The 27,910-nt window shown below is 51.3% G+C and overlaps 9 protein-coding genes and 2 non-coding genes across 11 annotated transcripts; 3 read left to right on the forward strand and 8 right to left on the reverse strand.

Moving 5' to 3' along the window:
- Positions 1-457: 457 nt before the first annotated feature.
- LDX57_000475 (uncharacterized protein) lies at positions 458-2,656 on the reverse strand (the record flags this gene model as incomplete). The annotated part of the gene is made up of 1 exon (XM_046082122.1): positions 458-2,656. The coding sequence occupies one exon, from the start codon at positions 2,654-2,656 to the stop codon at positions 458-460; it is 2,199 nt and encodes a 732-aa protein (XP_045938079.1).
- A 917-nt stretch (positions 2,657-3,573) lies between these two features.
- LDX57_000476 (uncharacterized protein) lies at positions 3,574-3,876 on the reverse strand (the record flags this gene model as incomplete). The annotated part of the gene is made up of 1 exon (XM_046082123.1): positions 3,574-3,876. The coding sequence occupies one exon, from the start codon at positions 3,874-3,876 to the stop codon at positions 3,574-3,576; it is 303 nt and encodes a 100-aa protein (XP_045938080.1).
- A 371-nt stretch (positions 3,877-4,247) lies between these two features.
- Positions 4,248-5,344, reverse strand: LDX57_000477 (uncharacterized protein; the record flags this gene model as incomplete). The annotated part of the gene is made up of 1 exon (XM_046082124.1): positions 4,248-5,344. A coding segment is annotated over one exon (1,097 nt), but the record flags the coding sequence as incomplete, so codon positions are not given.
- Positions 5,345-11,946: 6,602 nt separating this feature from the next.
- Positions 11,947-12,045, reverse strand: LDX57_000478. The gene has a single exon. It is a non-coding gene; the product is annotated as a tRNA-Ser (tRNA).
- A 279-nt stretch (positions 12,046-12,324) lies between these two features.
- LDX57_000479 (uncharacterized protein) lies at positions 12,325-14,541 on the reverse strand (the record flags this gene model as incomplete). Its single annotated transcript, XM_046082125.1, has 1 exon — positions 12,325-14,541. The coding sequence occupies one exon, from the start codon at positions 14,539-14,541 to the stop codon at positions 12,325-12,327; it is 2,217 nt and encodes a 738-aa protein (XP_045938082.1).
- Positions 14,542-15,411: 870 nt separating this feature from the next.
- LDX57_000480 (splicing factor 3B subunit 5 family protein) lies at positions 15,412-16,245 on the reverse strand. The gene is made up of 2 exons (XM_046082126.1): positions 15,965-16,245; positions 15,412-15,887 (listed from the first exon to the last, which is right to left on the reverse strand). Exons 1-2 carry the CDS (start codon positions 16,205-16,207, stop codon positions 15,876-15,878), a joined length of 255 nt encoding a protein of 84 aa, XP_045938083.1. The 5' UTR covers positions 16,208-16,245; the 3' UTR covers positions 15,412-15,875.
- Positions 16,246-16,416: 171 nt separating this feature from the next.
- Positions 16,417-18,207, forward strand: LDX57_000481 (tRNA-specific adenosine deaminase; the record flags this gene model as incomplete). The annotated part of the gene is made up of 3 exons (XM_046082127.1): positions 16,417-16,570; positions 16,678-16,720; positions 16,782-18,207. 3 exons carry the CDS (start codon positions 16,417-16,419, stop codon positions 18,205-18,207), a joined length of 1,623 nt encoding a protein of 540 aa, XP_045938084.1.
- Positions 18,208-18,300: 93 nt separating this feature from the next.
- Positions 18,301-20,382, reverse strand: erg24B (c-14 sterol reductase). The gene is made up of 3 exons (XM_046082128.1): positions 20,005-20,382; positions 19,637-19,941; positions 18,301-19,575 (listed from the first exon to the last, which is right to left on the reverse strand). The coding sequence occupies exons 1-3, from the start codon at positions 20,088-20,090 to the stop codon at positions 18,467-18,469; spliced, it is 1,500 nt and encodes a 499-aa protein (XP_045938085.1). The 5' UTR covers positions 20,091-20,382; the 3' UTR covers positions 18,301-18,466.
- A 40-nt stretch (positions 20,383-20,422) lies between these two features.
- On the forward strand, positions 20,423-22,434 carry MRL1 (putative vacuolar sorting receptor (Mrl1)). The gene is made up of 4 exons (XM_046082129.1): positions 20,423-21,013; positions 21,093-21,377; positions 21,432-21,558; positions 22,020-22,434. The coding sequence occupies exons 1-4, from the start codon at positions 20,640-20,642 to the stop codon at positions 22,182-22,184; spliced, it is 951 nt and encodes a 316-aa protein (XP_045938086.1). The 5' UTR covers positions 20,423-20,639; the 3' UTR covers positions 22,185-22,434.
- Positions 22,435-23,814: 1,380 nt separating this feature from the next.
- On the forward strand, positions 23,815-23,885 carry LDX57_000484. The gene has a single exon. It is a non-coding gene; the product is annotated as a tRNA-Gly (tRNA).
- Positions 23,886-24,418: 533 nt separating this feature from the next.
- Positions 24,419-27,520, reverse strand: LDX57_000485 (putative C6 transcription factor; the record flags this gene model as incomplete). Its single annotated transcript, XM_046082130.1, has 1 exon — positions 24,419-27,520. The coding sequence occupies one exon, from the start codon at positions 27,518-27,520 to the stop codon at positions 24,419-24,421; it is 3,102 nt and encodes a 1,033-aa protein (XP_045938087.1).
- Positions 27,521-27,910: the final 390 nt, after the last annotated feature.

Here is a 27,910-nt window from a genome sequence, read left to right on the forward strand (position 1 = left end):
TTTCTCTCCCGAGAGGTGGTTCTTTAGACTTATCTCCCTGGTTACGGTTTGTTCTTCCTCTTCTACAGAGCTAGTAAGATTCATGTGTCCATGCATAGGTCGTTCATGGACGTTATTTACGTACATCTGGGCCGTAAAACGAATAAGGTCTTTCTATGAAGGGGACTTCCTTTTTGTTTCTCTTTCACATATTCATAGAAGTTGTTTGCCTAGTCCCATCGCTAGTAGTTTCTCTTCGGGCATGATGGAAGTTGACCTCTGCTACCTTGTACAGTACAGTACATGATAGATGCATAGATAGGCGTAGATATTCAGGTATATGAGCTCAGAAAAAACATGTAGATCTTCAGACAAGTCTCTTGTTAGTACACATATACATCCAGCAAGAGAGTCCCGTCTTCGCGGACACAGTAGGTATCCGAAGTTCCTGGGTATGTAATATGCAAAAAAACCCAAATCACTTCTCCAACTCAGCTTGCCTCCCCGCCGTCAACTTCGTATTCTCAGCCTGCAAAGACCCGATCAACTCAACCCACTGCTTCCGTTCATTCCGGAACTTCTCAAGCTCCTTCTTCAGCTGCTCGTTTTCCTGCCGCAAGGTCTCGACCTCGGAGCGCGTGCGGGATTTGACCTCCCGCTCTGCGTCCTTGCGCTGGCGCGCTTCGATCTTGGAGGCCTCCTTCAGCTGGTTCCGGTTGATCTTGCTGAGCTGTTTGACGAGCTTCGCTTCGTCGTTGAACAGGCCCGAGGCGACCTTGTGCATGCGGGCCGAGTCGTTGGCGGGTCCGTTTTGACGCTGTTGTTGCTTGTTGTTTTTATCTCCGGAGCTCTTGTCGGAACCTTTCTTGACGCTGCTGGCGGGGCTGCTGCTGGCTTGGTCGCTGGTGGGGTCGCCAATAGATGCTAATGCGGCGGACGAGGCTGGGTCTCGTTTGAGGTCTTCGTCGCGAGGGGGCAGGTGGAGGGATTGGATCTCGGAGCGGACGCGCTCTAATTGTGCTTCAGTGTCACGCTTCCGCTCTGCCAGCTTGATGAGCTGCTTCTCGTGCGAGGTCAGCTTGCCCTTCTTCGCCATCATGGCGTCTAGAGATGGAATGTCTTGTTCGAGCGGCGTGGCGAGACCCGATTTTATAGAGGCCGCGGCCGATGCATTGCCTTGCGATGCTTGGGATCGGGTTTCACTGTTCTCCTTGTCTTTTCGTTTGGCAGAAGGACTAGCTGGTGTGGTGGTCGAGTCTGCGTTGCCTCGAGGCGGCTTTTCGTTCTGGGATCTTAAAGTATCGTCGGAGTTTGTGCGTGACAATTGGCCCTGGCGTGGAAGGTAATCTAGCACTGCCTGGGGCGCATACCGCTCTAGGCCGGCATTTAGCAGATAGGCAAAGCTGGCAATTAGTCCATGGTGCTCGACCTCGATATCCGAAAGGTCATCGTCGCTAGATTCGTCGTCACTTCCATCACTCGCCCCAGTCGTGTCTTCTGGCTTGTCTTTGGACCGGCCACTTTCCTCGTCCTGCTCGTCTTTAGTCGAGTTGGATGGTTCAGTCTCCCGACAGGCCCAGTCTAGGAACTTGCCTGCATCCGTGCAGATACTCTTCGGGGTGCCCTTCTCTACCATCCATCGAGGGATAGTGCCTCCGGGGTCACTCCGAGTGACCATCACCCATTCCACAGGGTTAGACTCTTCATCGTCATCCTCCCCAGCATCTTCTTGCCCCAGCTGCTTCTCACCAACCCCAGACTTCGTATCCCATCCCTTTTCTCGCTTCCCCGAACCCGCCGACGTAGCAGTATCTCCCCGTCTCCTCCCCCTCTTCCCCTCCCCATCCCCAACCGACTCCTGAGAGCCCTTCTCCCTTGTCCTCCTCACCGAAATCTCCCTTATAAACTCCACCGACTCATACTGCCCCCGAATATACCCCTGCGACGGAGGCACATCCGGATGCTCACACGGCTTCGACACCATCATCCAAAACCTCCCCCCGCCCTCATCAACACCAACCTCCCAATTAACAATCAACGCCACAAAGTCCCTCGGAGTCGTCGGTTTCGGAAACTGCGCCGAGACATGAAACACATTGACCACGCCCATCCGCCGACCCTCCTCATCACAGACCTCAATCTCCTCAACATGTTCCTCAGCCCCGATCCCGCGCACCGACTGATCCGGCGTACGCCCTTTCTCCAATCGCTTCCGATTCCGCCGCAACGTCTCCATCATCTCGCTGGACAACTTGGCCTGCCAGTTCGTGAACGAGAGGCCCTCGTGGACACTGCGGCGGGCGAACCACGACCCGTGCCCGTCGCGGCCCTGCAGCTTGTGAATGAGGAGCTCGAGCGGGTTGTCTTTCGCGTTGGTCGTTTTGATGGGTTTGCTCCATTCGCGCTGCAGGGATTGGAGGGTTGGGTCGGGGGTGCCGAGGCGGGCGGGGGAGGGGCTGATGCGCGAGGACGGGGACGAGGACGAGTGGTTGTTGTTGTTGGTGGGGGCGAGGTTCGTGGAGGAGGAGTTGGTTGGGGGTTCAGGGACAGAGTCGATGATCAGTCGCGCTTTGTGAGATAGGTCCTTGACGTATTCTCGTAATGCGTCGGGAGAGGAGGGCACCTCGTCCCAGGATATCGGGCCTAGGGATTCTAGGGCATCCTGTAATGCTGCCATCGGGTGTGGCGTGGTCTAAGTAGTACGAGGTTGTCCTTGTAGAGCTGGCAGAGAATGGAGATTAGAGATAATAAATGGAGATTCCTCTAGAGGAAAGAATAAAAAAGTGATTAATGATCAGAAACATAAGCCGAATGGTGGCGATTGTGATTCGGCTTCCAAATTGAGGACTCAGGGATATGTAGAATTAAGACCAAGCGAACTATTAAGATATGATGGGTAGAAGACTGGTTAGATCAGATTGTAAACCGTCAATTTTCCAGCAGTTTAGCATGGGGAAGAAGAAGAAGCAGAAAGGATGATGGTTGTTTCTGCCTTGTCCGGGGATCGGGGATCTGACGTCATGGCTTCGGGGGCCTCCTGAGCCAAGTCTCTTTACGGCGCGAGATACGAAATACGAAGCACAAGACAATGAGCCCATCAAGATTGGTTTCATATCTCAAATTAGGATGGTTTTGGATTGGATACATCATGCTCAAGCGACCAATGCATAGAATCAGACTAGCAAGGACCAAAAACAACGAAAGAAGAGAAGATGGGAAACCAGTCCTCGAATGAACCAGCGATGCCAGCATCCGATTCTCGTCATCTTCCCCCTTCATTCAATGAAGGAGAAAAGATACAAGCATATCCAGGTATTCTCATAACCCAGCCTGGACGATAGGGGATGAACCTATCAATAAGACAGACACGGTTTGCAGGCGGAACGATAGAGCCAAGGAGTTTGGGGTGCCGCCTCGGAGGGGGGAGAAACAAAGGTCACGGACCAAAATGTTCTAAACCCAACTCAAGAGTCTGCCACAGACAGATCTCCTGAACCTCTGAGAACACACACCATTCTCCTTGGACTAGTCGCACGCCCGCAGTCCATGTCGCCAAAATTTGCGGCCATACACACATACCAGATGTCATATGGCTCACCCCGTCGCAATACCTACCCTCCTTTCAGATCCGACGAATCGAATCACCCGTCTGATATCCAGTATCAGAAAGAAAGCATTGCCTCCAGAGAAGGCAGGGGAGGGGATGCTGGTTCCTGACGCAACACTATCCCCTATCGTCTCTGTAGGACGGTAAGCGACACCGAAAGAAAGATGCACGTTCCTCATCCAAATCATATCCCAAGCCGCGAGGCTGACCAGGTCTTTCATGACATATATGCGGGACTCTATCCCCATGTAATAAAAAGCAAACAAATAGCCGACCCGCCGCTTCTTCATGCACAAAAGGATCAAACAAAACGCTAACGCTGGCTCAGAGATGAAAGAAAAGATAAAAAACAGAGGCAAAGAAATCAAAGAGTGAAGAAATTATGTCCTTTGAAAAAAGAAATTGCAAAATATAAAGATCGAAAAAGGGTAATCAGACGAGATGGAGTATCGTAGTTCGCAGAATCAATCAATGATAACGCCGTCACTGATGCCTAGCCTGTTGTCTTTGTCCGGGTCTCTTGTCGTTCTTATAGTTTATCGGACCCCGGAGACGCAAAGACATCGTATTCGGATTGGCGATGCAGGCCTCGGAATCTATGCCAAAACAAATGCTAAAGTCAGGGAGACCATCAACATCAAGTATCTGGTTTCGAAGACCTTTACATCGTTGTCCCGTATTGTAGCGGCAGCGCGAAATCTTGGTAGCGGTCGCCCCATCCAAAGCCAATCATGCTCGCCGCGGTGCTGCAAGGCTGAACCAGCATGCTAGGTAGCGGGAGGACCGCGAGAGCGGCCGACGTGGCGGCGACGCTGTAAGACTGCGGTGTGGTGTATGGCGAAGTGGTATACGGTTGGCTGTAGGGCGTCGGCGGCGAGGCAATCGGCATTTCATTAAGGCTGTTGAAACTGGCCCACATGTTCGGGTTAGAATCCCCTGTAGTGGCCGTGGCTGGGCTGGATGACAGTACTTTCCACGAATCCATCGACACCGATGGCTGCACGGGGTCTTGCCACCACGTCTCCGGCCCGGTAGAGCTGGGAAGCAGAGGCGTGGAGCGAAGGACGTCGACGACCCCGGCCCGAGGCGGCGGCGGAGGGAGCAAAGGCGTGAAAAGGCTCGAGATCGCAGTCTTTGCATCCTCACTCCGACCACCGAGCAGCTCGCCCGCACCATCCTCCTCGAGGCCTTCCAGCGCCTGCACGCTCGTGCGGTAAACAAATTTGTTGGCGGCCTGGACAAACTCCTCCTGCAACTTCTTCAGCTGGCTTTCTTTCTCGGACCAGTCCCACAACGCGGCGGCCGAATCGACGGAATAGACGTCCTTGTGGAAATCGACTAGCGATTCGATGGTCTCCGGGGTGAGCTTGAAGGCGACTTCGTTCTGCGAGACCATGTCGACATGCACCACGTAGGCTTCGATGTGGACCATTTGATAATTGAATATCGCCTCCACCAGAGGATTGTCGTCCTTCCTGAGTTCCGAGTCGGGAGCCTTGGGAAACGTCATAGAGCAGAGGGTCCAGATGGCGTTGGGCGAGGACAGGGTCTCCGTCAGACATCGGGTGTGCTGAATCACATTGTTCAAAGGTCGCTTAACTCGGTTGACTCGCTTCAAGGTGGCCGTCAGCCACGGCTCGATAATGGTGCTCAGCACCACATTCGGCGACGACCGCGGCGCAAAGGCAGCGGCCGACGACGGGAGCAGGACCGTTGGCATTATTAGAGGAACTCCACGACGGGGTATACTATATTGGACTGTAGTGGGCGAAAATGAACGGAAGTAAAATCTCAACAAAGAGAAAAAGGATAAGAAAGAGCAACGATCATAAAGACGACATTCGCCCACACCAAGTGAGGTTTCGTATGCCGGTATAGATCAGAGGAGGCGGACGGGGTCACGAGCCGGTAGAAACAAAGAAAAATGAAAAGGCCTCTTTGCGGACTGAGGGGCAGATGAAAAAGCCGGAAATCGCACCTGATCTAGCCGGAAGCGAATGGGACCGTATAAAGAAAGTTATATATTAGGAAACGCACAGTTCAAGTGCCGGGTGGAGTAGGAAGGATAGTGGAGTGTTCAGATCCGAATTATAGAGTGGGCGAGCTTGCGCAAAGGGTTCTAGACGACGGCCGAAAGGAATGTTAATGAAAGAAAGATTAGGTTGCCGTGAAGAAGAAAGAGGAGGGAGGAAGGAGGAGGAGGGAGGGGAGGGCGGAAAGAAGAGGACTATGAGAGAGAAGAGCAGAAGAGGAAGAGAGGGAGGGAGAGGGAAGTAAGTTGTAAGTAGAAAAGACGAGGAGGGGCGGGAAGAGGGTTGGCCCGAACGGGCAAGAGGATGGCAGTACAAAAATGAAAAATGGAAATAAAAGGTCGTATTTGGTTTGGATTCAAGAAATACGGGGGAAGGTCGATTGGAGTCGGTTCGATAACTTATACAAGACAGGGAACAGGAGAAAATCGAAGAAAAAAAAGAAAAGAGGAAAATAAAATATAGCAGTTATAATATCATTAAAATCAAAGTTTCATTCTAGTCTGAAAAATTTTAGTTCTACTATAATGTTTAAAACCAGGTAAATAGAATTCAAGAGGGTAAAAAAATCATTGGAATGATAGATGGATGCGCTACAGCAAGAAAAAAAAAGGAAAAGGACAGAACCAAAAACGAAAAATCGAAAACCGTAAAAAAGAAAAAGAAAAGAAGAGAAAAATGACTCCCACTGGGCGCATGCAGGATGGATGGATGGCGATGTCCGGCGACTTTCTCTTGCAGACGCGAAATCCCGATCGTATGGAACAAGTTCTACACAGACTACGGACAGTCCGTAGACAGTCCAGACGGAGACTCATCCATCCATTCAACCTGTCTTCAGGTTCGGAAGACGATACTTACTACTGTAAGTAGGTCTTACGGAGTATAGGCACAAGGCGCCTGGATTAGGTATGGATACGGGAATTTGGCCACCCTACCGGATTCACCGTCCGATCTCAGCTGTGCACCCTCCCTCGTTAGCATCATGCAGCCGTCCAGAATCGTCGGCGACGGTGGAGCCTAAGCAGGTCAAGACGTCACGCCTCGAAGAGCAGTGAAGGCACCCTGCACAGGAGTTTCTACGCCGTAGTATCTACCACGGTAGTAGAAGGGAGCTGTAAACCATAATAATAATATCTAGACCTCCCGACCCAAACCATGGGTCAAAGAAACGTTGGCAAAAAGCCCTAGAAAGCAAAAGTCGCAGTATGATTTGAAGAGTTTAAGACACAGGCTCCCGAGTCAGTGTCAAAGAGATCGCAAGTAATTTCCACCCCAAAGTCAGTTTCTGTGACTCTGTCATTGATGATGAACAATTCAGGGTTTGTCCCCAGACAAGGAGTGTCACAGACATCAACCATCAAACCTGTCATGTCGCCAGATCTGGCCCTATCGAGACTCTCAAGTAGGAGGCCGAACGGAGTAAGCAGAGCAGCTTAGCTACGGAGTCAGAGATGGTCTTACAGTTCTGGTGATGATATTGATAACAAACTCTTGACAATATTCTTACATTATTGCAATGCTTTGTTACACCCGACAGAGCAGCGCCAGATCTGAGTCCACGATAGAGGCATTCGGCACCAAACCCTTTGCGGTAAAAGAGGGCTGGCTGGCTAAGCCCCATTGCTGATCCACCGGATGCATCTCGGGCAATTGAAACGGCCCTGTCCCCGGTATCTGACCGTTTTCACTACCTTTCATCATTGTGGGCATGGTTTTGACTAGGAGTACTCAGTACTGTGTACTGTGGGAAGTCAATAGAATGCAAAACTTCCAGACAACAAAGGAGTAAAACGATAAAACCACCCCGCTCTCGTCCAAACCATGAAGATCATCTGATGGCAACGAGCAGGTCGCAGCCTAACGGATTGTGTGAACAGTGAATCACCGAATACACTAAATCATAAATTCAAATTATTCAATACGGGCAAAGAGAAAAAAAAAAAAAGCTGGAATCCGCCACCGAGTGGACCCCCGTCCGCCTTTTAGTGTCTCTTTTCAGCTGGGAAGTTCCCATCCCGGCAGCCTTAGTCCTTTAGGGCCAACTGCGGGTGAGGAAAATCCAACCTACGCAAGATCCTTCCTACTGTGTCCGGTCATGTATTCAATCAGCCTAATAGTAATACTGTAATAGGGTCTTGGATTCTGATCATTTTATAGAGTCCAACAATCCATATAAACTGTCCGCAGCACCCAATCTTCCAATCAATAATCACTCTTATAATCCTCAGTGCAGGACCACGGTTAAGATTTCAATCACCCACGAACTCTTGCGGTTAACACTCGCTTGCAACTGGATGGGCAACAAATGTGGGCTTGTGGTCCGACTCCATTATTGGACCTGTCTTTGACCAAACCATCACACATGCAAATGCAAATGCTGTTATACGCGCCACGGGGAAACCTGCAGTCTTGCATCTACTCACGATAGAGCCAATTTGCATTTCTCTACGGTGTATCCGTAGGCAAGTTGTCGGGGCTGTCGGACAGAAGACCAAGGAAAAGAAAGGCTCCACCAAGCACTGGCCAGTTGCACAACGTCTTTGGAAAACGGAACGCTAGTCCTTTTTCAATCCAGAATCCCGCCTTTTATACTCACCGTATCCCACAGTCTGTGTCATCTTCCATGGTTCTGTATATTCTCCGTATGGCTTTGTCACTTGTGGTCTGGACGGGCTCGACTAGACCCTGCACGGTTACTGTAACCGAGCCACGGAGAATCCCTTTGTCGCTGATCTCACAAGAAAAAAACCAAGGAAGAAAAAGTTCGACAATTTCCTTGAAAGGGGGAGTATAAGGGGGCAAGAATTGAGAAAAGAGGAAGCGAGCACGGAAACCACATTACTCGACCATTCTAGCAACCGCAACCACAAACCCTACCAACTCACGGACACAAGGAAAAGCAGTCTCCCCGAAATTCTTTCCCCGTTGAGATCAGTCTAGTTTCTCAAACTAAACAAATGAAAAAAAGACCTCAGTAGCTCAGCTGATGAATCATGGTCCATGGAGGGGTCGTCGAGTCTCGTGGGGCGAGCTAAAAGGTCTTGGGCAGGAGGAAAAACGTCTGTTCGGGCCTCAGATTCGCTGGCGCCTTCAGAGTCCGGCTCCCTGCGCTGCAGCTGAGATCCCTGTTACGATCTACCATTGGACCGAGCCTCGTCGATAGTCATCTCCAGACTTTCTGGAATAGGAACCGTCCAGTCTGCCCATGTAAGTCGTAACCATGGTACTTGGACATTACAAGCATGAGAAGAGGGGAGGGGGTCGTCGGGGAGGACGGAGGAGAGACCTTGAGTTGGAGTCTAGGGCTTTGCCATGCTCTCTCTTCCGTACTCCGTGAAATCTCGGTTCCGATCTGCATTTTCCCACCCCTACTCCGGAGTCTGCGTATGCGCCTGTCCCGTCGCCCTGGGCTAGATACCTAATCCGGAGGAATCGTCCGGTATCCCACATGCAACGCAGTCAGGGTACAGACTAGCTAGTAGGTACAGGCCCTCCCGGGATCTTGCCCCCTGACTTTGTGTTGCTCCGTATAACGGAGACAGGTGGCATGCTTGGGGACACTGCATCTTCCGGTTAAAGACACTGCCCATGATGAAGCCACCACTGATGCACGGTCAGGGGTAACGTCAACCTAACACCTTCGGGACAGGCAGAAGGAATAATGCAAGAGGGCTGGTAGCTGCCTGCTAGACTTTGCCATCGTATCGCCTCTTCCGAGCCGTCGTGTATCTGTCGTCCTCGTTCTCCACAGGCGACACTGACAGATCCGGGTTGAGAGGTTGAGCTTGTATGCTGCTAGAGTCTCAGCAGGCGCTCAGTAACAGATATTGATAGATGCGGAGAATACTTTTGCGATGCATGGAATGAGATTGGCAGGATGCCGGGCTAGCGGTAATGCAGGCGCATCGCGGAATCGGTTGGAGTCGGTTTCCGATAGCTGCGGTTTTACACAGACGACGCCATTCTTGCCTCTTCGTTCGCGAAAAACAAAAACAAAAAATCTCATCGACGCGTCGTCAGCTGGAACTACGCCATAAAGGGTTCGGTTTGATCATCATTCGTCCATCTGTAAGACACCGGACATGGTCGCTGGCCACCGCAGGCAGAACAGAAAAAATAAATGGAAATCCAAAGCATGTGGTCCATACAGAAATGGGTTTGCGTCCAGCATCGGCGATGGCCGATTGCTGCGCCTCGCTGGGGCATCTGTCACGTTGTTCCATTAGCCACCGTGGCTGTGGCGCAGTTTCTGCAGAAAAAGGGTATGACATAATGTTGCTAAGATTAACACCATGACACAACGCATAGCGGAGTCTATTGGGGCAAAGGAAAAAGTTGAACAGAATATAAATGGAGATGGACTGGGAATAAGGGAAGGCGGCAAAATAAAACAGGAAAGTGGACAGACGTGCATGTATATCGTTTCCTGAAGTGGCCAGCAAAAAGCGGGGTTTCTATATAAAAGCCGTAGGCTGAGTGGTTTACCACGCATACCCAGAGTAGTCGATAGGCTCAATGTTATCCTACAAATCCATGCTCCTGCTTGTTTGCTGTCAGTTGGCAATGCTAGAAACACTCACCCAAGCGATTAAATAAATCTGAATGGGAAAATCAAGTGCACAGAACCAAAAGACGAAAGGAAGGAAATCCACTCACATGATACCCTTTAGCGCCGAACCAAGTTCCAAATGTGATCATTTCCAGAGCATCACTGATGCAACAAATAAACATCTTTCGTCCTCCCTGTCATTCCCATAAAGGAATACGGAATTACTTTTGAGCTTAAACGACTCGGCAGCCTGAAGAAACCCAATGTAGCAGTGATGCACCCCCCCCCCCCCGATATGTATGAACGCACAGTATATCAACAACAACCATGGCAACACAGCGACTGCGTGCGACATTACAATGTATTACAGCATCATACCATCGTCCTAGCTCGATAGCTACAATGTACTGTACATTACCTAGCAGGCTAGTACCTACCTCTTGTCCGACATGCGTCTAAGCGCCCTTTCCCACCCCCTAGTAATCGTCCCGAGTCAGACTTTAGCCCGGGCACAAGCCTATACACACGCAGGAGGCCAATGCGGATGCCTCATTCCGCTCTGTACCCCTGTTCTTGCTTCGAGTGGCACCGTCCCCACGACCCTGACTGGTGGACATGCCGGTTGCATGCATCGTCCAGGGAATATCTGTCGAGACTAGACGACCTAAAGGGCCCTCATGGTGGTGGGAGGGGGTGCATGTCCAGACCCACCCGACCTGCTGACAATGCATACAGAAATGGTCAGCTGTTCTGCTAGCCGCTTTGGGGTGGCCCTCGAACGACCAATTTGGATTAGCTGGTGTTTCACGGCTGGACTCGGGGGGGACACGGTGAGAGGGTGAGAAGAGGGGGGGGTTCACCGTTCAGTATATGATATATCAATTCCGTGTTGGACGGGCTCTTGACGTCACGGGTCTGGACCTGCGCTCGGTTTCATCTGGGTCGGTTGCGGGATTCTCGACGAGGGAAAGGTGCGAACTGGCCTCTCGACATCTAGAAGAGCCGATAATGGATGGATTTACGCTCAGGTAGGTAGGGTGTTGTTGAGGTACTTTTTCTTCTTCCCGGCTGCCAGGGCTGGTTCCCCGGTTGCCGTGTCAATGGACGCGATAGGTTTACATGGTAGCGCAACGGGAAGAATTGGATTGAACGGTGAGCATGGTGAATGAGCTTTGTTTGACTGATTGAGCTATATGCATGGTTGCACGCAAGCCTCGCGGATCAAAGGTGTTATTTCACCTCTAGGCGAAGGCTAATACTGGGGTGATGTGCAATCACATCCCATGAGGAGGAATGCAACTCTTTGGTCTGTTTCGAGTTGGATCTCGAACTCCAATCGCCATTTTATATCTTATTATTCGCTTACGTAGTTGTTGCGGTATGTTGATTGAAGGCCCATTAACCATGCTTGAGTAGGGCCGTCGAAGGCCACTCCTACTATGGGTATCTCCCAGACATTCGAATCTTCCATTCACCCGGAGTATTTGACAAAGACCTCATGTTGTGTTGACTTGGGCGAGGCGCAAAGTTGAGCAGAAACAGTACGCACGTACGCACTATTTTTCCTGGGTACAGATGATATTTGGTTATCTCTCCAGTCGGTGTGTAAAGATAGTCTACTGTTAGCTCAAAAGTCTCATTAGCTAGTAAACTACACATTTAGATGTGATATACTAGCATTAATTCACACGCAGGGCAAGCAAAAATAAATAAAATAAAAAGGAGAGAGAGAAAAGAAGCCCAGATCGAACGACTGCCAAAAAGAAAAAAGGAAATGTCGTCAGCGACAGGACTCGAACCTGTGCGGGCGAACCCAATAGATGAGATAGATGATAATCCATTCTAGTCTATCGCCTTAACCACTCGGCCACACTGACATCTCGATGTAAGGAGCCTACAAATTTAAATCTATAAAGATAATTTAAATATGATGCGATTCTGTCCACCATGCCGTTGTCTACAGTATACCAAACATCCCGCTGTAAGATCCCTTTGTTCTACAATCACTACCATGATCGTCTTGAGTAGTTGAGCCAATCTAGTTTAATATAATTGAATAACTGTGAATCATCTTTCTGCGGCCCAGGTCGCTTGACTGGCTTAGGCACCCCGCGAACGCGAACTGAAAGTCCTACTCCGTACTTGAGGATCCATATCTACAAGGGACATGGATACTTCACCCGACAATAGTGCTGCACCAGGTATTTCACCAATTGCTTGCACTCCGGTCTCGTTCTGCCAGTAGTCGGCGAATCAAAGATGGCCCCGGCATAATTATTAGTGCGAGCCAGCATTGTCCCCAACAACCTCCTGTCCATCGGATCTGGACGGTCCTTATACTGTCGAACTTCGCACAGGGCAGCACTGATATCCCACTGTAGCCCCCGGGCTTCTACTGCCTTCAGTAGAATTCGGAGACAGTTACTCCTCTGCGAGACCAAGGCCTGATGCAGAGGCGTCTCACTGGCTTCCGAATTGTTGATTCTATAAAGGGGATCAGCGCCGTGATTGAGCAGGATATCGACAGCGTCGCGGTTGTCCATTTTTACGGCATGCACCAATGCCGTTGCTCCAGTTTCACCATCCGTAGCTTCCACATCGGCGCCGTATGCTAGGAAGAGCTCCGTCATTTCCTTCACCCGACGGTGGTAACCTCCAGCGGCTACGCCGAGCAGTGTCCTTCCTAAGTGGAGAGACCCCCGGTCACCACCTGAAATCCTGCCATTGGCGTCGAAACCGCTGTCGAGAAAGTACTTGACGATCTCCACTTGGCCCGCAGAGATAGCTTTGACTAAAGCTATTTGACATTCCTGGTTAGCTGGATGGACGCTGCCACCTTGATCATTGTTTGTCTCCAGCAGAGCTCGGACCATCTCTACCTTGGTCTCCTTGCTGGTGTCTTCGTTGGGTGGTCTTCCTGGTGCTATTGCTAGCTCATATAGGCTCTGGCCATCTTGATCGCGTCGGGGCTTCTGGAGCTGTTCCCGTGGGTTTATGCCGGTTATTTCGAGGAGCAACCGCACGGATTCCGGGCTGCCTAGCTCAACAGCCCGCTGTAACATCCAAAGATTGTTGTTTTTGTCATAATCTGCAGTCGCGCCCTGTTCGAGCAATAATCGGATCGCCTCTTCGTGCGGCTTAAGATTATATAGTGCCCTGCTCACAACGTCCCGTCGACTCGACGAACCTAACAGCTGTTCGCAATCCAGGATATCTCGCAAGAGCTGGACCTGATTGTTTGAGCACAGGGTTTGAATCAGGTTTGCGATGATTGTATCATGTTCCGACCAGTACTTGGCTCGAATGCATCTGCGATCTAAGAATCGCCGAACGATACTCCCGTGGCCTCTCGCGGCTGCCTGCCGCAGGGGAGTGTTGTCTGACAAGAAAGCTTCTGCCGCTGACGACCATTTATGTGTAGGATCACAGCCTGCGTCCAGTAAGAGTTGAACAGAAGAATCGCAGCCCACCGCTGCACAAGCAAGCATAAGCGGCCCCAGTTGATAGCTAGAAGACGCGATTTTCGCCGGGATGTTGACTCTATCTAGCAATGATCTCGTAATTTGGCCATTTCCCCGCGAAGCTATGCAGGCCAAAGAATCCAGATCAAGTTGTTCCTTGAAGAAGTCAGGCTCTTCTTCCTTTTCTAATATAAACAGAACGATATCCTCATGATTTCTAGCCGCCGCATGGAACAGGGCGCTCAGTCCCGCAGCATCCCTTGTTCGATGGTCTGCCCCTGCATAGAATAGGTACTTCACAATATTTAAATGCCCAGAATAAGCCGCACTCGCAAGAGGGGCTCTACCATGGCGACCGGGCGCCTTTAAAGTCGACGCCGTATTCTCAACTAGAAATCGCACGCCTTCCAGAGATCCTTTGTCTGCCATAGTGTCGAGAGCGGTGCGGCACCAATAGTGATCTACGTCAATGTAATCGGGATCTGCCCCATAAGATATCAATAGTCTCGCTGTCTCCCAATGACCACATAGAAGTGCACGTATAAGCGGCACTTCTTGGTAAACATAATGGCCATGGACGTCGTTAATTTCGCGGTCAAGTAAAAGTCGAACTAGCTCTGTGTGGCCAGCTCCTGCAGCCTTATAGATCAACTTCTTGCGTTTATTTTTCTCCCAAATCAGAGGGTCTACACCTTCGTCAATGAGGTTTTCCATAAGAACGTGGTCGCCGGTTTCCAGTGCATGTTCAATGGCCTCTAGCTCGTGGCCCTTGGCGTAGCGCGCAACTAGGGTGTCATTGACAAGCGAGTAGAATAGGCGGCAGCTCCGTGAAAAGGCACTGGCGTCATCAGCGTACTCTAGAAAGTCGGCGATGTGGTAAAGGAGCTCATTGGGGAGATCCTGAAGTGGCATGTTGAGGAAGTTTCTCAAGCACAATCAAGGAGTGGGCTAAGGTGAATAAGCACAATGGTCTATTTCCTTTGGCGCTGGATGGAAAGAGATATCAGAATACCTAGTGGTTCGTCCCGCAACTCCTCGAATCGGACAAGAAAGACAATACCTGAAAGCCTCAAGGAGGGGGATGATCGTCGAGTCAAAGCCTGTCACACTCATCGATCTGTCCCTAACATGTAGATGCAAACACACGGTGGTAGAAGAGACGCGATTAAACGGGGTGAAGACAATGATGGAGACCAATATAGATATATATATAGGGAACAAAGCCCTATTTATGTAGACTGGTCAGCAGAGATCGTCAATGACAATGCCATTGAAAGAGCTGTTTTTTCGAGGGATGTTTCTTATTCTTAACGAGTAAGCCTTTGTTTCATCGAATGTTGTTTTATTTCATGGGGTACTCCCTTTTTGCATATAAAGCGAAACGTTTGACTGGATTCACCGAGCATTTATGCATCTTACAATTGTTGGTTAGTACTTCCCTAACCTTGTATAAGAACAAATCCACCTGTGAAATCTCCGGCTTCGTTACCGGAAGATTCCTGGGGGATGCTCATCGCTGAATCGAGTTCGCTGTTCAAAAGAAACAAGGGTTGGTGCCAGCTTTGTAGAAGTTCCGCAGGGACCGCTTGCACAGCAGAGGCCAACCACGATGAAATGAGATGAAAGGATGCTCTGACCGATACCTAATTGATTGATTGATATCGGAAGGATCGAGGTCCTCTAGGGTGTTGCCCATCTAGAGGTAAGCCAACGGCGAAATGCTCGGTCTATTGCCTCAGGCATCCAAGCGTCAACAAACTTCAGTGCTGGAGGGAAAACATTGAATAACTGTGCTGTATTGCTAATTCTGGTTCCATTCTGATGCCAAGCACCAAATGTGCATCGACTCACAGGATCCATGTAATCCCAACCCATTCGAGATATTAAGTATCAATTAAAATACAGGCCAACCTCTGCGGCTTCTACCTCCCCCAGTCGCAAGTGTGAAGATCTCCCCATCGACCAACATCCCCAGTCGTCATCAGTCGAACGATCACGAAATTGTGGGTACTACCTGCGACCAGCATCGCGTAGTATTTCCGGAGCACCAAGTCCAACCAGTATGTTTTTATCAAGAGATTATTCCATCGGCACATATAAAGAACGAGGCCTGCTCACGTATGATGCGTATAGTTTGTGGGTGTGTCTCGTCTTGATCTCGACTAAATATTGTTATCGTACGCCCCAGTGAATGCGATCGTAGCCTCGTCGTGAAATTAAGACATAGTCGTTTGGCATCAGAATCTTTATTCTTGCGTCTGATCAAAAATCGCAAACATTAGCCTTCGCGCTTAAAAGAGCAACACCAGAACGAAGCCAAGAGAGCAGAACTCACCTCCGGCGGATTTCCCGCGCCTCGAACCATCTTTTCAATCATCGCCGCGCGAACCTTCTCCTTGGGCTCGCCCATGCCCACAGCCATGTACGACAGCATCGGCGGGTGTCCAACATACGAAGCGTAGCTGTCGCGAACGATGTTCGAGGTCCACTCGTACTTGGTGGTGTCGGCGTGGCCGGTTCCGACGTAGCGGGCCTGCATGGCCTCGAGGTTCTGAAGCGTGCGCAGTTTGTCGGCCATGATGAGTGGTATAGACGCGAATCTGGTGGGTTCTGTGAAGATGAGGATAATTGGGCGTCAATGGGATGTCGGATGGTTGAAGTTCGGAATGAGTTGAGTCGGGGAGAGTCACGTGATCACACCGGCGGTTATATAAGAAAATCTGGCTTGGATCTGTACAATGATTTAAGGTACATAGCTGTACAAGTTGGATTACGTTGTGGGTATTCATGGAGAAATCAGATCTGGGCTTACCATTGCAGTCTCGTATAGCGTCCCTGGTTCATGCCCATTTCGATGGCTTGCCTAGTCGCAGTAAGCCGACGGTGCGGCCTGATGGGACGAAGGAGTGGATTCCCATGTCCGGAATCGTGATAGTGAAAGGTGAGTATCCCTTGGTTAAATTTATGCAGTTTCTGATTGTGTGGTTTTTCTACTCAAATCGAAAATTTATAGCCTCCGAAGTTTATATCAGACTAACCATGCCATAGGCGAGAATACATCCTCGGAAAAGCTGACCTGCGTGGCTGTCACGTAAGTTCCATATATCTAGTCGAATACTCAATTGATGTATCCCATCTAACATATCTGACAGTTCCGGAGCAAAATGTCTTTCTGCATCCCAAGTTCCCAATGGCAAAGGCCTCGTGCTGCATGACTGGCACGCGGAGATTCTTGCCCTGCGGGCATTCAACTACTGGCTCCTCTGCGAGTGTCGCAGCGTTCTAGCAAATGAACGACATCAAGGTCACTCAGATGAGATCACGGGACCATCAACCTCATCAACAACATCCCCTTACCTCCGTCGCCGACAGCAGAACCCACCTGAACAACTCTCATCCCCGCAACCCCCATTTGAACTGCACCCCGACATCACAATTTACATGTATTGCACCTGTGCTCCCTGCGGCGACGCCAGCATGGAGCTCTGCATGGCTGCACAAGACGACCCAACGCCATGGGAGATCAACAATCCTTCAAACAAGGACCTCAATCCCGCCTCCGACTCCAACGACGACACCCAAGAGCAAGAGCAAGAGCCCACGCTCCTAGACGGACGAGCCCATTTCTCCCGTCTAGGCATCGTCCGTCGCAAACCCGCGCGCGCCGACGCCGACGCCACCCTGAGCAAATCCTGTTCAGACAAGCTAGCTCTCAGACAGATCTCGTCGCTGCTATCCTTCGAGACGAGCCTGCTTGTTGCGCCGACAGAGTCGGCGTACCTGGCCGGTGTGATTCTCCCCGAAAAGGAAATCAGCCATGTTGGGTGTCAGCGGGCGTTCAGTGACCAGGGTCGATTGAAGGATTTAACGGGCCGATTTTGGCCTCTTGATGGTGGTGGTGAGGGTGATGAGGAACCTAATCCGGAGAGATCTGGATACCGATTTCGACCGTTTCAAGTCCTCTCGATACCGGATGAGCAGTACGATTCGCTCTGGGAGTTTGGGAAGACTCAGGCCCGCCCCATCTCATCTGACGAGGTCGAGGTGGAAGTGCAAGAGAAGCGCAAGCCCGGGATCATCTCGGCAATTTGGACGACAGCACCGTCAGCTCCGATTCCCAGTCCAGGAGCGCCAGCAGCTGTAGACGCCAGTGTGAAATCGCTGCCCGTCCTTCGAGGATCCAAGACGGGTCTGTACGAGAATATCATCAACGGAGTGAAGCAGGGGAATAAGGCCTCTGCGCCTCTAGCTCGTGGAGCGTCGGCACTGTCCCGTGCAAAGCTATGGGGAGTTTGGAGAGAGATTGTCCGGGTTTCTTATCCGGAACCTGCTAATGAAGAAGTCAATGCGAGCGAGCAAAAGGGGAAGCTAGAGGAGCTACTTGTCCCGACGGGGATTGTCGAGGCCGCTACGTATCGAGAGTTCAAGAAGACTCCCGCTGCAGAGACGGTGGCCATCATGGCGCGAAGATCGGCGATACAGGAGGCGAAGAGAGTCCTCGGGGGTTGGATATCCAATGTAGATGATGCAGGCTGGGGATTGGATGTTTTGGTTGATCCAAAGAAGCGAAAACGATGAGGACAGAGAGGATATACCAATGCTGGACGAATCAACGTTTCATTACGTGTTATGGGTTGGCTAGAGAGAATCATACAATATACCCATCTGCTTCTTTCTTATGCTTAATTATTGAATTCAATATCAGCAAGTCTAAAGTTGATATGTACTGCTAATGGTGAGGATTAAGGATATTTTTTAATCAAAATATTGAACAAGATAAGTTACCAAGAATATTAATGTCGAAGACAATCCGGAGCGAATCAAGCAACTCCTCGGACTAGTAAATGCCAGGGATAATGCGGCTGCGAACCAAGGATGTATACCGGTCCCAATCAGCACCATACTTCCTCTTACACTTCTCCTCATCACGTCTCTCCCGGTGAATGAGCAGCACTCCGAAGTAGATCAAGAAGAAGTAGGTGAAGATCATTCCCCAGCCACGAGTCTCCGGTGTCTGCACTGCCTGCTTGTGAACGGCTCCAGTAGCAGCATCGATGCTCTCGATGATTTTAAAGCCTGCGATCCCGGTAGGCAGCGAGTACGACCACGACATGGTCCAGTCACCCAGGTAGTTGATATGGCGCGCACAGCCCCACCATCCCGAAGTCATCAGTTTAGATCCGCTGGCAGTTTTGATATACTTGATGTGGCTCACGCGAGGGTCAGTCGGATCGGTGCGGAAGCGATTCTTTTGGTTGTTGGCACCGCGGAAGATGATGTAGCCTGCGGCGGTCACGCTCAGCACAAGCAAGATTCCCTTGACGCCCAGCTCGAACGGGAACATCGCCAGGTATCGGGTCTGGAAGTTGTAGATGAAGGGAACCCAGACGATATCACCAAATGAGAGCATGTAGCCGAACCCATCCATGATGATGTCCATAGTGGTCAGAAGCGCCGGTTCCATGTACAGGCCATCCAGGACGTAGAATGCCTGGAAGAAAGTGGAGATTACGATCGAGTCGGTGACGTAGCCATAGGTCCGGTACTGACGGGCAATGTTGGACAGGTTCAGGATGATCCATCCTAGCAATCCGGGCCGCATTTCAAACCAAGACTTGATATCGATGGTGCGCGACGCTTCGCTGACAAATGGGATTGGCAGTCGAACACGCGGGTTCAGCTCGCGGCCGATAAAGAAATCGTATAGCACGTTGCCTGTGTGGCCACCCGGCGCCAATTGCCTGAGATCGGGGTTGAGCTGACCGGGCGCCGGCACCGTGAAGCTTTTCGCGTAAACGAAGATAGCAAGAGCGCTGCTGATCGCCAGATTCGCAGTGATCACCTGCAAGTAATTGTCCCAGAGGAATGTCCAAACGACGAAATCGGCTCCATACACGTAAGTACCGAGAGCGCATCCGGAAAGAATGGTGACGGCGGAGTTGAACGCTAATTGAGAAATCCGGTCAGATAAGCTCCCTCACAGAATCACAATGAGAGAAGCACCCACCATTGAACTTGTATCGGAGCCTTCCTCCACAGGCCAGCACCGTGCCGTCCACCTCCTGACCAGGCAAGAAGACATAGAGAAACAGGCTGAGGAAATAGTAGCTCAGCACCCACAGCGTCACTTGGACGTCAAAGAACGCACTGAGCCCCTCCTCTGGCCAGTTCACTTCTTTCTTCAGTTGATCGAGAGTCAGGGTGGATGGATGGAGCAGCGACGGGGCGGGGCAGCCGGAGACATCGTTACAAAGGAAGGTGAAGCTGTAGATGAGGACTGGGAGACCGAATACAATTCCAAACGCGCCGATGCTAAATCATCGTCAGCTATAGTCTCTGAGACCTAAAGATCTGAACAGAGGGCAAAGCACGTACGGGCCGGCGAACTCGTAACCGCGTTTCTCGGGGACCGGTTGGACAGGGATGTTGATTTTGGATTTGGAATCTTTCTTGGACCCCATCTTCGACAGGATATCCCTGTGCTTGTGGGATCTGAGCGGAATTGGCGGGGAAATTTAACGGTGACGCAAAAGCTGTCGGAGGTTTGGTTTCAACGGATTTCGCGCGCGCCGGAGATCAAGTGCGAGGGAGGAGACAATGTTCCAGGAGGCAATGAACAAGAGCTATCTCGAGCAAAGCGAGACTTATAAAGAGCGACAAGGACAGAGAATTGCCAAGGGCGCGCGCTGAGCTGAGATCGGATGCGCCACAGCCGACGGGGTCCGCGGATCTTCACAAGTCGCAGTTCTTCGGTGGAAGAGGGAGGTTTGATTACGTTTCATCTCCTCCGCTTCTGCTGCCTCCTTCTTCCCCCCATCTGGATCTCTGGCCTCTCCGCTTAACCTATCGGTCCTTACCGCCGTCTTTCTTTTTTATATCTCTGTGGACCTTCCAATTCGTTGTCATTATTGTTTCCACACTGTCCCGGCTCTCCTTCCAGCTCCAATTACCTTATTGTTATTGTCGCTCATCATTCCTCCTGGCGCAGCGCTGGGGTTCATCCCGCCAACATGAAGTCGCCGACCTCCTCAATTCTTAGCCTTCTATATTTGCTCGCAGCCCCCCTTTCGTCGGTCTACGCAGCTTCAGACTCCGGATCGAAAGATGCTCTCTCTCCCTGCGTCGCACGCTCCCCAACCTCCGGTCTCTACTACGATCTGAACGCTATCTCTCTTTCCCCGCCCAGCTCCGACCATGAAAAGTCTCGCAAAACCACCCGCGAAGAAAGCTGGCATGCCAAGGGCCACGACTACTCGGCAAACTTCACACTGAATGTCTGCGCTCCGGTGGTGGAGAACATTACTGATGTGGTGGGAGTTGAGCCCGAACGCTGGCAGAATGTCAGTGCCTACTATACGAAGGAAGGCAAGACATACTCGATAGGGTGCGTACACACTTCGAACATGGCGGATACATCTGTCCATTTGACCGGAGGGGAATGCAGCTGACTGGTGATTATTTAGGCAACAAGCGAACGAGCCTTTCTTCCGCGGACGCAAGCTGGTCTTGAACTACACCGAGGGCTCTCCCTGTGCGAGCGAATACATCGGGAATGGCTCGCGCAACAAGTCCACCATCATGTCCTTCCTTTGTGACCGTGATGCTCAGGGATCGCAGGCGATTCCATCCTTCGTCGGCACTATGGATGACTGCACATACTTCTTCGAGGTTCGGAGCGCTGCTGCCTGTGGCGGCATTGCCCGCGCCGACGGCCAGGGTCTGGGACCCGCCGGCATCTTCGGTGTGATGTGAGTGTGGATTGTTTCCTTGACGGATGATGCACGGATGACTGACTTTGACAGTGCTCTGATTGCTGTCGCTGCGTACCTCATCGGTGGTTGCGCCTATCAGCGGACGGTCATGCACCAGCGCGGCTGGCGACAATGTCCGAACTTTAGCCTCTGGGCGGGGATGCTCGATTTTGTTAAAGTAAGTCTACTGGCATTGATACCATTTTCCGGCTCCAGAGCCCATGGAGCTTCATACAGAGAACATAGCAACACACGGTTACCAATTTCGCGGATGGATTGAAACCTGCTTTGGCTGGTCTAAAGCTCAATTACATCGGGGAAGTCGGTTGCTGTTGCTTGATTTCTCTTTTATCTTCTTTCTTTATTCGTCTATAGATTGGAGTATATAAAGCGAGTCTGTCTGTACACCTATGTCGCCGAACATGGGATAAACCATGGTTATTTCGGCATGTTTCTGTCATATTCCAGCGGACTGCGTCTGCTGATGTCAATAGTACATACATCGAGAGAAAGAGCGCCTTCCGTTCTGTGACCAAGTCATTCGCGCTGATCTTTCGATCATTATTGCCTCTGCCTTTTGCTTTCCCTCGTCATGAGCCAGGCTTATAACGACGCCGCTAACCACCATCCGTAATCCAGGACATGGTCGTCATCCTCTTCTCGTCTCTAGGCCGTCTCCTCCGCTGCCGACGATCCCCTGCGCTCGGCCACCGCAACAATGGCAGTATGCATCGCGGCCGACGGTCCAGCATCGACGCCGAGAACCGACTAATAGACCAGCTGGACGAACAATGGGAAGATTGATGGGTTGTTGATTTACGCGCAGTTCTTCGATTAGCACCTGCGCATCTCCTTTTCCTTAATGTTCTGAAACTCCATTTTTGATAGACCCGTTTCGCTTGTCATACATTTTTTCCATTCCGTTATGTTCTCTTCGGTATTCATCGGGTTTTATTCTATGTTTTGGGCGTCATGTATCTATCTTGACTGATGGTCTTCATTTTGGGTAGTCTGTATTATGAGCATGAGCATCTGCAGTATGGTATATGAGTTGACTATGACGCCGATGGTACGCTATAGAGTAGACAAACATAGCCCATGCCTAGTATGTCTCCCTACATCCATCGTCAGAAACCCCTATATAGAAGAGCCCAACCCCTGGAACAAACCCCAGTAAATCCCCTGAACCCAGCAAAACCGAAGAAATCTAAATAAAGGAAAACAAGACCATTAATCAAACCGCAACCTCCTCACCGGAAAAGCATCCCGAAGCCGCATCTCCTCTTCCTCCACTTCCTCTCTCCACCTTCTAACCCGAGCGTCACGATAACGCGCCTCCTCCTCTTCCTCTCTCCTCCTCCTAGCCAGAACATCCCGCCGACGCCTCGCCTCTTCCTCTCTGTCCTCTTCATCGTCTTCCCTTCTTCTTCTTCTTCTCATCCCTCTCATCTCCTCCTCAAGCTCCTCCTCCCTCCTTCTCCTTCTCCGTCTCCTCTCATCCCTAAGATCCCTCTGTCTGCGTATGTGCATATGCGTAAGAACCACCGCAATCGCGACCGCCCCGACCGCTGCAAGAATCAATCTGCGTTGGTAGTCTGTGAGTCGTCGTCGTCGTTGGAAATTGGTTGTCGCGGGTTGCTGTTTCTGTTGCGGTTGCATGTTGGAGTCCATGGTGTGCGGTGTGTCTCCTCTCCGTGCTTGGTATGGATAGACGGTGTACGGATAAAGTGGATTGGTGGTTTTGGGATTGGGATAGTAGTTTCTAATATTGCCCCTTTTCTTAAATAGAAAATAAGTATCAAGAAATGATGGAAAAGGGAAGACGGTAAGTAGGCAGTGCATGTAATGAATGTATGTACGGTTCTAAACAAGTCCATTTCCTCAAATCCCACAAAGTCACAAGAGATCGGCTAAACTCGATATGAGTGCTTGCCAGAGCTCTTTGGCAGTTGACTGAAGACCTCAATAATAGAGGTCTTAAGTTGTTTGGCAGTGGCAATGGCAGCGCTAATTGAATGCGGTAAAGCGTTCCCGCTTCCTAGTATTTAAGAATGAAGTTACTGAAAAATAATTTCAGATTATTTAATCAACTCCTGAGTTATCTCAAAGAAATCAAAAAGATCCTACCCATAAGAGATATTTATATCTGAGCGAACAGTACAGTAGAGTCATACAGTGATAATAATAGTGGTGATAGAAGTAGCATTATACCGCGAGTAGATTGTTAACTTTCAGAGATTGCCGGCAAAGATTGATCATAACAAACCATTTCATATACTATGGCAGCCATCGCATTCAGTTGCCAAGGTCTCGGATAAACCCTATATGGACGATTGCCACTGTCACTGCCAGGCAACTTAAGACCTCAATTTTAGGAAGCGCCGGCTGGCCTTGGTATTGTATATGCAAAGTAAAAGCAATTTGACATCAACTAGCATCATTGGTCTAGTGGTAGAATTCGTCGTTGCCATCGACGAGGCCCGTGTTCGATTCACGGATGATGCATTTCTTTTTTGCTTTGGGCTTTTGGGATGGGTGGGTCTAATCAGAAGGGGGTGTCTTGAATGCTTTGAACTTGGAAGTTGGGTAGAGGTGTATGTACACCTCATTTTTCCCTTTTGGATTGTGTGCAGAGATATGGCATGACTACTTGTGGCATGATCTGTCAAGACGATGAATCCTCTTGCTAGATATATATCAATGGCCCGCCCCATTCCATTCAAATTCTTCACTCTGTTCTGAAAAACAAAATATATAATGTGATGTGATATATAACCCAACCGGGGATAGAACGCACAAAAGAAGAGGATATACACAATATACAGAGGTAGAGGTAAGGGTACATACAAGAAAACGCTACTGTCGCGAAAACGATAAACTCCGTCTTTTCCAGAAAACCACCAGGCCAATCCCATCCCATCCTATACCCTCGCCAAATACAAAAGAACGCAATATAAAAAGTGGGGAAAAAGCGAGCAAAATGTTCAGTGTATCCCGCGTGAGTGAACCGATCAGTATATCAATCACATGGTCGTATTTCATTCATATTTATGCGCGCGAGGCACCCCGGCCATTCCGAGATCGTATGCGCCCATAGGGAGATTCCCTGCGCCGCCGAATTCCAGACCCGAGACTGCCCCGGGACCGGGACCCGGGGGCTGCGGCGGATGTGCGTCGAGGCTGACACCGGCGCTGACCGGGTCCAAGTTGAATGGGAGGAACCAGGCGCTCGGCTGATAGTATTCGCCTGTCCCCGACGGTGCGTTGGGGTCCAGTTGGCTGGCGAAGATGGCCGAGTTGTCCTGCGGAGGAGCAGGAGGAGGGGGCGCAGGCGGATTCGCACCGTTGACGGCAGGCATGGCAGGGTTCTCGGGCGGAACAAAGGACGTGGTGGCGGGATCAAAGCCGGAAAAGGAGCCATAAACAAACTGCCGATCTAGCTGGGGCAGTTGGTCGGTCGGAACGGGGAAATCGAAAGGCGACTGCCCGAATAGTTGCCCGCGACCCTGATTGAACATGGCGGGCTGTGGGAAGCCGGTCCCTGACGTGCCCAGCATTCCCGGAGCGCCCTCCATGTTCATGTCCATCATGGGCTGCGTGGGCGTCGTCTGATCCAGACCCGGAGCGCTGTCGATCTTGCTGCTCTTCCTGGCATGCGCTCGCCGCGTCATGCTGGCCTGCGGGGAGGGGGAGAGACTGGCGAAGAAGTCCTCGACGCTCTGCAGGTCGGGCTTTTGGCTCATCACAGCCTCATCATTCTTCTCCTGGCGTTGTGATTCGGGATCCTCCCAGTGCTGCCTTGAGACACCGTGAGGATATTTGTCAAACCAGTCACCGTACTGGAACATCGGCGCAATTTGGCCGCCATTTTGAGTGGCCACCGAGCCTTTAATGGCGGCGTCTGCAAACTGTCGGTATCGGTCCTTGGCACTTTCAACCATGTAATGGAACATCCCCCAGTACTTCTTCATCTTGTTCAGGTACCGATACGTATGTCGTAAATTCTCCTTCGACCGAGCCTCCAACTGCGCATTCTTGGAAAAGATTCCCCAAATATGAACAGTGCTGGCCGAGTATGCGCAGTACCCGGCAAACGGAACCGTCAGAGGATAGGCAGAAGCCCGGTCTATTAGTACAGAGATATGATGTGCCGCCTCCACGGCTGCTCGCCCGGCACTGCTCAAAAATGCCTTGGGCATGTCCCGAGGAGGCCGTCCGCCCGGTGACAAGGGAATGGCAAATTGATTGAGGAAAAGCATGTTCTGGTGGATAATTATGTGCAGGAAAAGAAACTGGTTGGCGATCCTGTCGGCGGCGTGGATCTGCAGGTTCTCGTATGTGAAAGCCAAGTGAGTCGGGAGGGTTTCAGAAAACCCATCGATCTGCCGTTTGAGATGTGCGTACCCGGACTCGGGCGACCATAGTGGATGTACATCCTTTCTCTTTCCTCCTAAGTTGAGATAGTCAACGATGCGACCCCATATCACCACGGCACGAATGATGTATGCCGACACGCCCATATTCTCCCTGGCGTTCGACAACTGCCCGGCATCTTCGGGAACGGGGTTGGGGACGTTCCCATCCAAGTCTTCGGTGGGCCCCGGGATTTCCATTTGGAAGTTCGGTTCCTTCATGGGAAGTTGGATCTGCAAAAACCTTTCGTTCCCAATGGGCGGTCGTTGACTTCCGGATGAGTTGTAACGGTCCATCAAGAAGCACGCCCACATCGTCCGCCTCCGAATCTCGCGGTCGGTGAAGCTGAGCTGCGACCCATTGGCATTGTTTTGACTCATCAACGGATCGTAGTCAAGCTCCCGATGCAGTTGTAGAGCATACGCCATACGAAGAGCCTGACCGCCGAATGACCAACTCCGTCCGCCGTGACAAGTTCCGAATTCATGAAGACCCAGGAGCAGAAAGACGGTCAAGATGGTAATGTTGGGTTCGTCGTGTCGACTCATGGCGATGGCCGCGGCGGGATTTGCCCAATTCTCTCCGCGTAGAAAAGGCGGGTCGGAGTTGATCTGCGGATGGGTTGAGAAGCGCGCTGATACGGCGCAGACGGCCAGAATCAAGGCTGGCGGGACCGTCCGGGCCTTCAGCCTTCGCATGAAACTGGGTTTGTGAAGAAGGAGATAGGATTGTCCGTATACGCAGTCGAAGAACACCTCCGCCAGATGTTCCTGGATTTCCAACGAGGGTAAAAACTCAGACCCTTCCGTCAACAGGTTACTGCTGTCGGTCGGTTTGCCTTCCCGACGCATCGGGAATGTGTCCTGCGGTGCTCGGCGATCTTCACGAGTCCATCCGTCCATCTCCGCCGCAAAGGCCTCATCAGCCGACCGTTTTTTCTGATTCTTCGAATTCTGTCCCGGCTGCGGCGGGCGGACGTTCGACCGACCGATGGCCGCCATATCGCGCGTCTCTTCCTTCGGGATCGTTTTGATCACGCGATCCTCCATCCTCTTCAATCGTTTATCGAGCATAGCCATGTAATCCGTCCGCGGGGCGGCCTTCCTCGTCGTGACCTTGTAGACGCATGGGATCCGCGAGCGAGAGCAATGCTTGCACGCGGGCTTCTCGCCGGAGCAGCGAATCTTCTTCCTTCGGCACGCGATACACGCTAGCGGCAGGCGTTTTCGCTCCTTCCCAGCCTTCGTCTTCAACTCACTCCAGGCGGGCTTTCCGGTTTCGTTGTCGTTGTCGTTGTCATTGTCATTCTTCTGCTCGTCGCTAGGTGCGGGGTCATCCCTCCCCTCCTCCTCCCGCGGACGGCCCTGGCCATCATCCTCAGGGAGATGAAAGCCTGACTCGCCGGCGGTAGGCACGCTGCCGGGGTCGGGCGAGCTGGCGCGACTCTGGGTGTCGAGGTCGTCGGGGAGGCCGGCATCGTCATGGCCCAGGGCCATTCCCACGGAGGAGGCCAGGGGGGATTCGTCGGACTCGGGAGGCATCATGCCGGGCGCGGGTACCCCAAGATCGAGGCTGGGGTCATCGTTCGGTAGGATGGGGACGGGGGAGAGGGGGAAGGACCAGGCGTGATGCGCTTGGGGCAGCTGTTCTGGGGAGAGAGACGGGACGAAATCGCGGGATGAGGCGGTCGAATCTGGTGGGTATGGGGAAGGCTTGGCGTCGTTCATTATTAATTGCGCGATTCTCCGCGCTTGACATGTAGTTCACTGTTCACCAGTCCGTGAGAAAGTCTCTCAGTTCGAAATGAAATCCCCCGCTGTAGGTTAAGACAACAATGTCCTGTGGAAAGTGTATGGAAGCGATTTGAATTCTTGGAGCCAAATCAGCGTCGTCCCAATTCCGGGGTTGTTCAGCAGCGACGTCATTGGACGAACCGTCGATGACCCCTAGTGTTTCTCTCTCGACGAGGTTTAATTGAATACTGGGGTTCTTTCGGAGTCTGCTTGGAATCTCAGCGGGACTCGTTGATGCAGGACCCTAGAACTGCCGGTGTTGGTGTCCTCAAATGAAGGATGTAGGTTGGACTCGAGGTCGCTGATGTCATGACATCTGGCAAG

The sequence above is a fragment of the Aspergillus melleus genome (assembly GCF_016097325.1).
Source record: "Aspergillus melleus strain CBS 546.65 chromosome Unknown contig1, whole genome shotgun sequence".
Lineage (NCBI taxonomy): Eukaryota > Fungi > Ascomycota > Eurotiomycetes > Eurotiales > Aspergillaceae > Aspergillus > Aspergillus melleus.

Coding starts and splice junctions, on each gene's coding strand:
- LDX57_000480 (XM_046082126.1), bottom strand. CDS start 16,207: ATGGCCGACAAACTGCGCACGCTTCAGAACCTCGAGGCCATGCAGGCC.
- erg24B (XM_046082128.1), bottom strand. CDS start 20,090: ATGGGGTCCAAGAAAGATTCCAAATCCAAAATCAACATCCCTGTCCAA. Junction 19,942..20,004: donor GGTTACGAGTTCGCCGGCCC/GTACGTGCTTTG, acceptor ACGATGATTTAG/CATCGGCGCGTTTGGAATTG. Junction 19,576..19,636: donor GCTCCGATACAAGTTCAATG/GTGGGTGCTTCT, acceptor TTTCTCAATTAG/CGTTCAACTCCGCCGTCACC.
- MRL1 (XM_046082129.1), top strand. CDS start 20,640: ATGAAGTCGCCGACCTCCTCAATTCTTAGCCTTCTATATTTGCTCGCA. Junction 21,014..21,092: donor GGCAAGACATACTCGATAGG/GTGCGTACACAC, acceptor GTGATTATTTAG/GCAACAAGCGAACGAGCCTT. Junction 21,378..21,431: donor GCCGGCATCTTCGGTGTGAT/GTGAGTGTGGAT, acceptor TGACTTTGACAG/TGCTCTGATTGCTGTCGCTG.